Below are 11,825 nucleotides of genomic sequence, written 5' to 3'. Positions count from 1 at the left end.
AAACATAATCAACTTAAGAAAATGTCTAAGGAAAATGAATTATTATTCTGGAATAATTTCTTACCCTTGGAATAAAAAAATTTAGCTGTTCATTTTTTTTTAAATCCAATGCTTCGAAATTATTCTAAACACAAATATCTTGATGTGCGCAATATTGTCACTGATACGTCTGAAGCTCGTAACTGACATTTTTAAACGTCTGAAACAACCGTTGGTGGAGCTGCATTCAATGCACAGTTTATATAATTAGCAGTATGATCTTTCCCTATCTCACCCATTATAAAAACCCGGACCGAGGTGCGAGTGCTCCAGAGAACCTTTAAACATAAGCGGCATTAGATCTTTTCACGGGTTGACAAAGAATAATCACCTACGGAACAAGTACTGACAAAACCACTTGGCCGGCTCAACCAATAAGTGCACAAATAAGTGGGAGGAGCTTTTTGTTCGCACCGAGAATGAAGAGCCAGAAATCATCTGCGGTAAACTTACTGGATAATTATATAAACTGTGATTCAAAGGGAGGATCAGGAGAGCAATATTTAAAATCCCTAGAAAGAACTAAGGTACTTTTAACTTAGTTTCCAGCTGCAAAAAAAGCTTCCCCCTGTGTAATTCTATTTAGGACAGTTAAATAGACAAGGCGAAATTCGCTTATTGTGTCCACAACACTTAAATTAAAAAGGGCCTCAATTTTGACTGTTATCTGGCAGATTTCCAAGACAGGTACAAATACTAATTTTGAGCTAAAGTTTATGGCCTTGCTAAATGTATTTATTCAAGATCAGACTAGCCTATGTGGCACTATTTGTAAATAACGGACTAAACACTAAAAATACACAGGAAGGCAAGTATGACGTAACTAAGCTTTTATCACAATTCTAAAACATGACTACACTCCAAACCTGAATAACTCAAGACCATCATAACCAAATATTATAATTCATTGCAAGTGATATATGCGTAGCTGAAGAACAGAAAAGTTCAACACTTTCTTTGAACAGTCACGTGACTGATACTCTTGCATTTAGCATGTTTTATTGCAGTCAATCCTTTAGCTTATTTTCATTAGTAGCACTTATTCACCAGTAAGGACCAGCAGTGTCGAAATGATTCCATCCAGCAAACTCGGACCATGATTCGAAACTCATCTGGAGGGGGTCATTGCAGGTTACGTGATTGTTAGGTCTTTCTTGCTTCTTAACGTTAGCAATAGATGAGGGTTCCCGTCTCCTTTGGAGGACCTTCCTTATTGTATAATTTTTTCCTTGATTATTATCCGAGAATTCCATTCCTTCAGATTTGAACTGAATGCAAAAATCTAATTTATCTACTGTAACATCCTTATAAATGTCAAAGCTGAAACAGAACGTGTCAAGGGAGTGAGGATTATCTGGAAAAGCTTGAACTGGCACATATGTTGCTTGACAGTCCCTGTAGGACTTCCAATTATCGAATGTGAAACGGATATTCACCTCTTTGTGGAAGGATAGATTTTTCACTTTTAGAGTCCCAGTTACCCTCAATGCAGTGTCGTTGACAAACACATTTTCTAAACAGACATTTTGTGATTCCAATCTTTTTTTGAAGCCAAAATAGTCTGTGGCAGGTTGGACAAACTCAAGCTCCCAATGGCCAGTAGATGCCTGAACTGAGACTCCGTGTGTGACCTGAGCTGAAAAGGCAGAGTTCCATTTGGGGGGACAATCAGATGGCTTTAGCATTACCCTGATTTGTGACAGTGGCTTGCCCTTATCGTCGGCGAACATAACTTTTTTGTTCAATTTTGTTGGGTTTAGCATCCTGGCATCCGTTAACATAGCCACTGAGCAAGCCATGGAAAAATTTACAGTTTAAGTTAAAATATTGACATCCAATGGCTCAGCATGTCTTTGGCACTAAGTCCAAAAACCAACTAACCGTAGAAAATTTGCATTAGAAGAAACGTGATTTAAAAGTGAAGTTTCTAGTAATACATTCAGTCTAAATACTTTTGCAATTTGAAAAAAAAATCCTAAATTAGTTGGGATCAGTGATCTTTTTATTACTTCAAAGAAACTGTCAACACAATTTTTTTATGGAAACGTATTTTATTCACACTATCTTTATGAGTTTGAGCTAACTTAGCCAAGTGGATAGCATACTCTACTAATCTCACTACCTTTGGGATGAGGGTCTGAGACTGAAAACGAATGAAAAATTATTGCGTCGCTGTTTATGGAACATACTTTCGAAAACCTTTATTTGCTCTTCCTTCAGGCAATACTATTTCACTACACATGATAACAAAGTTAAGCATAATAGTTCGTCTGTATGCCATTAATTACGTTTCCTTAATAGAAAAACAAAGTAACTAATATCTTATAGTAGCAGTTATATAGACGTAACATAGTCTAAACTTTTCCTGACTTTTTTCTATTCATTTTTTCCTGTTTTTTTTTCATTTAACCCCTATGACATTATGTCGTTATACACTAACGGTCCTGACGTCTTCGTAAAATTGATTTTATTCTAAATATTATTTTCTATTGATTACAAAAGGCATTAGATGGGAGAGCCCTTAAAAAGCTCTCTACGATGTTCCAGTGCCCAACTAGCTGCAGAGGAGAAAAAACGGGAAAAAGATGCCCCTGATACTGAGTTTTGTGGTTACAGCCACTTTCCTTGTGTTTCAAGCCAATGGATTTTCCTTTTGTTTCATGCCAAGGGACTGTAAGTTTCATTTATAGGGATTTCAGCCAAGGCGGTTCCAGTGCTGTACTTTATGTTTTGATCTGACACCATTTTTAGGGGGGTTTCGGGGTATTTTTTGCTATGGCTTGTATTCGTCTTTTACTAGGTTGCAGATACTGCTGTAATCACGATTACACTTGATTAGCTAGTACTGGCTCTTCTAAGAATTCCAAGGCTCAAGTATACTTTAGGAACTGCTATGCAGCCAAAGAAGCTGGTGTGTTAATCAATACACAGAAAACTAAAGTCTTGCTTAACAATACCAATGCCCAAACTCCCCCACTGCTCAGACGTGGATTTGATTTACTAGAAGAGGTAAAAGAGTTGAAGTACTTTGGTGGTCTAATCCAATATGATGGGAGCCTTCTCATCCCAAAGGACGTAGAATTAGTCAAGCATGCTATCCACTCTGCTCGGTTAGCTCAAAGTAATGCATAGTTTGTGTAAATACGTTTCTACGTAATTACCTTTTAGGTACACTAAAAAGCCAATTTTTGAGGTAATAAAAAGTTCACTTATCCCAAATAATTTAGGATTTTTCTCAGTCGCAAAAGTATTTGCCCCAAATTTACTATTAGAAACTTCGTTTTAAAATTATGTATCTTCTAACGCAAATTTTTTAGTAGATGCCCTTTTTAGTTACGTTGTTATTGCCCACTGTAATGAATATTAAATGTTATATAGAAACAACTTCTGGGTGGGAAAATGCCTCCTGTCTGGAGGCATTTTCCCACAAGATAAGCTGACCTAGCCGAGTGAATGTAGTTATTAGAAAACAGATTGATGATTTGACGATATCTTTTCGTTGCCTCATTCCCCTGATAAGACCTGTCGTGGGAGCGTCCTACATTGATCTTGAGTGTGCCGGGATCCTGAAGGGTTCAGGATTGGAGGTTGAAAAAATGGCTCGTTCTATTTTATTATGAGGATTTGACCAGCATGTGGCTGAGCTGATTGGTAAAAACATGGAGGGAGAAGGTGTTAAATTTTCAATATGGTTTGTACTAACTAAAGTAGAAATGGTCAAAGACAGAAACTCAAATGAAGGAAAACCAACTACCCTGAAGGTGACTACCAAGCACTCAGAAACAGGCAAAACTCGAGAAGATATGTGTAATAAAGTCTTATTTGCTATTGGTCGTAACGCTTGTACCAATGGAATCGGGGCTCATAAGGCCGGGATTGTTCTCAATGCACTAAACGGATAAGTAATTGCTGAGGAAACTGAGCAATAAAACGCCTAGAATGTTTTTACCATCGGGAATGTCCTAGATGAAAACCTAGAACTTCACCAGTTGCAATTCAAGCAGGGATCCAAGACGGCCAAAGGGATTAATCAATGTTCCTACTACTGTTTTTACACCAAATGAATATGATTCAGTCGGATTCTCGGAAGAAGCCACCATTGAAAAATTTTGATGCTGATGATACTAAAATTTGCCATATTCACTTCACATAATTGGAACATACATTACTGAAGAAAGGAGAGGAATGTCACCTATGTGAAACTCATTTGTAAACCCTTTAAATGAAAAGGTTGTTGGTCTGCCTTATTTTATACCAAAGGCGGGTGAATTCACTCAAGGGTTCGCCCTCGGTTTGAAGCTGAACGCAGTGAAGGCCAATTTTTACAATAAATAGTGAAGAAGACCACACTGTCTTCCATAAAGAACAAACACAATTTAGAAACAATAGGGAAATTTTCTCAAGACAGTGGAATTCAATTCAGTGAATATTTCGGCTCGATGTCCAAGGGCCGTCTTGAGCAGAACACTAATATGTATATATATATATATATATATATATATATATATATATATATATATATATATATATATATATATATATATATATATATATATATATATAATTTATTAATTATTTAAAATTTATTAGCAGGTAGCCAACAATGGGACAACACACATTTTTCAATGGATTTTCGTTATTCTGCCCTTTTTCCTTTGGTTTCCTTATAATTAATTTACAGTCCCAATCATCCAGGGGGGCATGGCCCCACTGCCAGTGTCCATGCTAGGGTTCCAACTTAGGTGCAGCAACATACTGCAGAGCTGATGCAAGGTCCTATTAGTCAAAGTAGCTATTTGTCAAAATTGTCGTTAGTCCAATTCATACATAAATGTTCAGTCTTGTGTAACCCCTTTTTCCACTAATATTTCATTAGAAGAAGATTACAGTTAAATAAAATTGATCAGACTAAGGAAAGTTCATATTTGCCAAGGAACCCTTATATTGCTTCTTTCACCTGAAATTTGAGGGTCCGTTCTCGCTTATTTTAAATAATCGACTTTCCTAACGCAAGTAAAAGATTTGGCAAGAAATTTAAGACGAAAAGAATTCAATTAAAAATCTTAGGAAGCCTAAGTCTGGGCCTGAGTTGTTCACGTTGCATTGATCCTGTGAACACGTGCTTTTGGATTCTTTTGAGATTTTTGGTGATTTTAATGGTTAAGAAGACTGTAAACTAAAGGAAAGTAAGTTGAATAGTGGTATTAAAGTTGGAAGTGACAATATGAGCAGCCAAGACCCCCAGCAGGGGTGTCCACTAATTCCTGGAGCTTATCCAACTCCACCCTATATGATCATACAACCGAATACCATTGCTGGAGGACAGTATAGAAGCACTATGCAGTATATTACAGCTCCAATGCCATACAGCCAGTTTCAGGCTGCCCATTTTCCCCAGGAGAGACAGTTCCAGCCTCAGCAGCAAGTTTTGCATATCCCAGTTAGTGACTGTAATGGACGACTCAGTGCGGTTAGTATGAGTGGATATAATTTACCTGTTAAAAACAGGTTCCAGATGCTTGATAATAATAATGAATTTCCACCATTATCAGAGGATTCTGATGAGGATATGTCAAGTGTAAATCCACTGTTGGTAGAAGGATTACTAGATGGCAGAGTGAATGAAAAGATTAGATTCCCAAGTCTGGGTTTGAATCCATCCTTGGGACGAAAACTTGTGAGGTCCCCAGTAGAAACTTTGGAAAGTATAGTAAAAAAGCAAGAATTAGAAACAGAAGTTTCTGGTCAAAGTGAGATTCCGTTGAATGAATCGCTTCTAGTAAGAGTGGAATTTTAAGTGACAGATAAAAATTATAAACTAGCAGATGATTTTTCAATCTCGAAATGTTTAAAGGAGAATGTTTTTCCCATCAAGTTTTATTTTGAATAAAATAGAGAAAGGAATGTGTTAATAGTTCATGTCAACGACAATGAAGAAGCTGAAAAAGTAATGAAAATAGAATCAATTGGAGGTGTATCAGTGAGGGGAAAAAAGAAGGAATGTATCAAAAGAGGAATCATCAAGGGAGTGCCCTTGTATCTAAGCAATGAACAATCTAAGCAATGAACAACTTAAAGAATGCATAGAGTCATAACGGATAATTTTTTGAAGATATATCTTCAAAAATTGTAGTGAGAACCAGATAAAGAACCAGTTCTCACTACTTTTTTGAAGATATGTCTGAAAATTCCCTGTTCGACACGCATTGGAGAAGTTCTCACTACTTTTTTGAAGATATGTCTGAAAATTCCCTGTTCGACACGCATTGGAGAAGTTCTCACTACTTTTTTGAAGATATGTATGAAAATTCCTTGTTCGACACGCATTGCCAGCCCAGTCTTGATGCAACCTATTGCCCAAAATACTTGATAAATTCAATTCAAAATTGACAACTTAAGAGAACAACTTAAAACAATCAAAGAGAACAACTTAAAGAATGCATAGAGTCATCTGTTGAGATTACAGAAGTAATTTGTCAAAAGAGATATAACAGGGATTTAAAGAAACTTGAGGATAGTTATGCGGTCATGGTCGTTTTTACTCGCAAATTTATTCCACCCACTGTATGGTGCGGGGGAAGGAAAAAAGAAGTTTTTTTCTACAAACGTAGAATTATCCAGTGTTTTAAATGCCAGCGTTATTGCCATGTACAGAAAAATTGTAGAGCAAATGAGCTATCCCCAGATTTGCTAGATATGGCCAGCCTTCCCCTGCTGGAGAAAGTGGAAAAACTTTGTTCATTTATCAATGAATTAAATATGGGACCAATTGATTGTGAAGCAATAAGAAGCAAGTGTACAGACAAATGACTTTAAAGTTACTTTCTTGGAATGCATGTTGATGAAGGAGAAGAAGGACATGGTATGCTATTATGCGATTAAAGAGAAATTGGATGTCATATGCATTCAAGATACATAGCTTAAACCTTACATTAAAATAGGATATCATGGATTTAGTATAATAATGAAAGATAGAATAACAAAGGATGGAGGAAGTGTTATGATTGCAGTCCGTACAAATTTGCATTATGAACAGTGGGACATTGATAATGGTGAAGAGCCTTCAGAAGAAGTGAAGGTAATTGGATGTAAATTATATCTTGACTCCAAAACTGTGATCAACATTGTGAATATTTACAATCCAAGCGGTAACAACAAGGAAGTTGGTTTCTTGGCAGCTGGAATTTTTGATGAGGTACCTAAAGCAGAAGAACTTATAATAGTTGGTGACCTTAATGGACACAGTAAAATGTGGTGCAGATGTGATTTAATTAATGACTCCGGAAAAAGTATAGAACAATTTTTACTTGAAGAAGATGTATACTTGGCCACTCCTAAGGGTTTACCTACAAGAAAGAATGTGCAATCCAGTACTTATTCAACTATAGACTTGGTGTTTACAAGGACTAGATTTTGCAACAAAGTAGATGTTGAGGTGGTAGAAGATCCTACACTGCATAGTGACCATTTACCAGTACTAGTACACGTGGATAAGCCATGTCCACATCAAACAACTAACATTCCAAGATTTAAGATTAGAAAGGCAAATTGGAAGGAATTTAATTGTCAACTTGAAAATATGGACATTAAACAAATTGTGCAGCAAGCACAGTCCTTGGATGACAAAGTGAAAGCTATTCAAGATGGAATCGTAATAGCAGCCAAAAACTCTATACCCATGTCTGATGGATGTGAAACCATAAGGAATTATTCAAAGTGGTGGAATGAGGAGTGCAGTCAGTTCAAAAAGGAGTTAAAGTGCCAGCAAAACATTTACAAGCGGATATCTACAGTCGAGAATTATGTTGCAGTTAAAAAGGCTTACACCAAGTTTAAAAAATGTTTGATTGAGGCAAAACGTAGAAGTTGGAGGGAATTTGTTGAAAGTCTGGACTTTAGGAAGCCAGTGTCTAATGTTTACCAGTTTATAAAGAATATGAAAGTAAAAGGTGATAAGACAGGAAAAAACCCCCCCCGTACTTTTGAACACAAGATATTGATTAGTGATTTAGAAAAAGCCAATGGAGGTGCAAAGCATTTATTAAAGACTATCTGAAGAGAAGATCCCTTCCATGATGAGGTAGCACGATCAACAGCAAAAGTAAGAAGACTTAGTAAAGTTGGTAACGATGAACCCTATAACCAGCCATTTACCATGAAAGAGTTGGAAAATATTGTGACGAGTCTTCCAGATACTTCCCCAGGCACTGATATGATTCATTCACGATTCGTGAAAGCAATGCCTAATAAATGGATGGATGCGTTATTGGAAGTAATGAACCTAGCTTGGGACAGTGGAGTCTTCCCTACTATTTGTTAAAAAGGCCAGGTCGTGATGATACCTAAGCCTGGTAAGGATATGTCAAAAATAGAAAACTATCTATTTATCACACTGTTACCAGTACTAGGTAAAGTTTTTGAAAGAACGATAAAAAAGGAGGATAAATTTGGAGATAGAAAAGAGGGGTTTTCTAAAAGATATCCAGTGTGGTTTTAGGAGAAAGAAAAGCACAGTTGAAAACCTGCTCTGTTTTAAACAAGATGCCCTTTATGCATTGCAGAACGGATGGATTATGGTTATTGTCCATTTGGATGTGAATAGTGCTTTTGATTCAATGGTGCATCGTCAGATATTTAGTGGGGTTATGGAAGCCAGAATCAGAGGAAGGACATTAGCTGTTACTGAGAACTATTTGACAGGAAGAGAAGACACTGTTAGAGTTGGCTCTGTAGAGTCTAGTATTATATTAAGAAGAAGACGCGGGGTTCCACAGGGATCAGCACTTGGTCCTGATTATTATAATATTGCAGAATGTGATATACCGATTGAGAATGGACAGTCGAAAGGGATGATATTTGCTGACGATAATTCTTTTTGGGCAGTAGCAAGAACACTAGAAGAGACAATGGAGGTTGTAAAATCCACATTACAACAAATTGAACATTGGGCCAAGGGAATCGATTTGAAATTTTCCCCTCACAAATCTAAGATGATTGTGATTACTAGAAAGATAAAAACGAACTTACCAATTCTTTATCTCAATGGTAATCCTATTGAGTACGTGAAACAGACTAAGGTCCTTTGGTGTGTAATTACTGATAAACTGAGTTGGTACCCACATGTTGAAATGGTTCGTGGTGCATGTATGAAGAGATTGAATATTAATCTTAGGATAAGATTGATCCTTAAAAACAATATGTGTACAATTGTAGCAAGTGTGCTGAAACCTAGAAAGGATTTGGAAATATAGAATTACTTCTTAGACTTAGATACATACTTTTTACTTCTCAGGTACATAGATTACGCAGAACACATAAAATACTTAGAATACACAGATTAATTAGAACGCATAGGATATATAGAATACATAGAGACCTAGAAAGGATTCGGATACGTAAACTCACTTCTTAGACTTAGATACATTGAATACTTCTTGTATTTGTATGTATAAAAATTTGTGGTAGATGAAATTAAAAAGAATATTGAAGTGTAGACTGTATTGTTTTTTTGCTGTTTTTTTTTTTTTTGCTGTATATTTATTTCGTTTAATTTATTTCGTTTATTTATGCTACATTGTAGTGCCTAAAGCGTGAGACATTTCCTGCATAAGCTGTGGCTCTTATTTTTTTCAACGGGAAAAGCATCCCTAAAATTGTACAGTTCTTGCCCTTAAGTAGCTATTTTGTGATTTTCGTATCTTTTAGTTAGACAAGACAATACATTTTTCAAACAGTTTCAATCGCAAGGCCCAAAGGACGGGATTTGAACTAAAAGACTGGCAACAAAAGATATCCAAAATTAAAAATATCAGAATCAAAATCCATTCTTTAGTCATTGTCTAAACTGAGATTGGTCATGGCCTTGAAATGACCATGGCCATGTAAAACTCACTAAATATATATATATATATATATATATATATATATATATATATATATATATATATATATATATATATATATATATATATATATATATATATATTTATGACTATTTTTATAACTATTTATGACTTTATTTCTGCTCGTCTTTGGATTAATTTAGCTCTTTACTTTTCTTCGGCAATCAACTTTTTCAGAAAAAATTCTGTTTAAGTAAAATTCCATCTTTATTTGGCATTGCTTTTTTTTATTGGTCAGTGAAAGAAATATTTTAAGTTCTTTTTAGTTTTTCCACTGAAGAATTAATATTTTTGCTCATCGTCAAAGCTGTCAGGGTTTTGTTATTGATGCTAAAGACGACAGTTTTGATACAGTAAGTTAATTTGAAACTACTTGCAAGCCTGTTGCTTTCAAGACACGGTATCTTTATCTCTAGTCGAAAAACATTACTCTTAGAATACCAAGGACATCAAATAAAAGCCTTTTCATACCCCCCAAACCTTTTTAGATCTATTTATATGTGAAATCCATGGTTGTTTATGATCTTTCTTTTGGTTGTTGGAAAACTATGAAGTTTTTGGGGCAGTATCACATTTTCCAGTTTTGCTGCATTAAACCTTGAAAATAAATAAGCAAAACTAATTATTCAAATTTGACAACTCCGTTCGTACGTAAAAATTCAAACATCAACCGTCTTAACCTCTTTCATAAATCATATTCACAATCTTCAGTAATTTACCTCAAACTTCCCAACCACAATGTTTCAACACCCGAGGCCTTATTAGTTTTTAGTCCTTTTAGTACTGTCTCCAATTCTTCCTAAAAAACAACCTTCCTTCAGTTCCTAATTATTAGAACTTTTTGACTCTTTACTATATCGTTTCCTCTAACTTTATAACAGTTAAGCACATTCTCGAAATGTTCCACACATCTTTCTTTACCACTAACTGCGGCTTTGTTCCACTAACTGCGGCGTTGTTTACCACTAACTGCGGCTTTGTTAATATATATATATATATATATATATATATATATATATATGTATATAGTTTTTTTTTAGTACCAAGGACAGTGAAAATGAAATATTGCTTTTTGAGTTTGTTAAGTGGAAAATTATACATCTTAGGAAATTTTCAAAAATAAATCATTCGGTATTTGAAGAAAGGACCTCCTTACGTAGTTACACTGTTTCCGGAGATAGTTGGCTCAAATTTAAGAAAAGGAAACTAGGGTGAAAAAGCAGCAAAATTAAGCTTAAAGCACATCAAACCTTAAAAAGGTGACGATCTCCCTTGGCAATACATTGGTTTTTGGTAATCAACAGAGGGTTGATATTTGAATTTTTACGAACGAACAGCGTTGTCAAATTTGAATAATTAGTTTTGCTTATTTATTTTCAAGGTTTAATGCAGCAACACTGGCAAAAATGTGATACTACTACTACTAACAACTCACCGCAGCACCAAGCCGCCTGAAGCCAACACAGCTACGCACGCTCCTCCTCCACCCCAATATACTCAAACCCTCCCTTTTTACACACGCCCACGAAGTTCCCATTTCCTTTAAATCTTTCTTTATGACGTCCTCCCAACCCAGACGGGGACGACCTGCTATCCGTTTCGCCCTAGGTGGTTGGCCGAAAAGAACAATCTTCGGAAATCTGTCATCCTTCCTACGCACAACGTGCCCTAACCACCTCAACCTTTCTTTCATTATAGCCCTAGAGAGAGGTATTGAACCACATTTTTCGTATAGCCTATTGTTTGAAATACGGTCAGTCGGCCGGGGACCCAGAACAATCTCGCTGGAAAACATCTAGCAAATCTTCATCCGCTTTTTGGAGCGTCCATGCTTCAGAGCCATATTTGACCTCTGTCATCACTGTAGCTTCTAATATTCTAATC

General features: G+C 35.9%; 1 protein-coding gene and 1 pseudogene across 1 annotated transcript; one reads left to right on the top strand and one right to left on the bottom strand.

Moving 5' to 3' along the window:
• Positions 1–1,082: 1,082 nt before the first annotated feature.
• On the bottom strand, positions 1,083–1,838 carry LOC148952611 (protein phosphatase 1 regulatory subunit 3C-B-like). The gene has a single exon (XM_089089234.1). The coding sequence runs from the start codon at positions 1,836–1,838 to the stop codon at positions 1,083–1,085; it is 756 nt and encodes a 251-aa protein (XP_088945360.1).
• A 1,682-nt stretch (positions 1,839–3,520) lies between these two features.
• Positions 3,521–4,374, top strand: LOC148952610 (thioredoxin reductase 1, cytoplasmic pseudogene; annotated as a pseudogene).
• The last annotated feature ends 7,451 nt before the right edge of the window (positions 4,375–11,825 follow it).

Source organism: Artemia sp. Qi Xiang Cuo, chromosome 5 (genome assembly GCF_049724085.1).
Source record: "Artemia sp. Qi Xiang Cuo chromosome 5, ASM4972408v1, whole genome shotgun sequence".
NCBI classification, from domain to species: domain Eukaryota; kingdom Metazoa; phylum Arthropoda; class Branchiopoda; order Anostraca; family Artemiidae; genus Artemia; species Artemia sp. Qi Xiang Cuo.
Note: the sequence above shows the minus strand (reverse complement) of the source record. Positions and strands in the feature narration are given on the sequence as shown.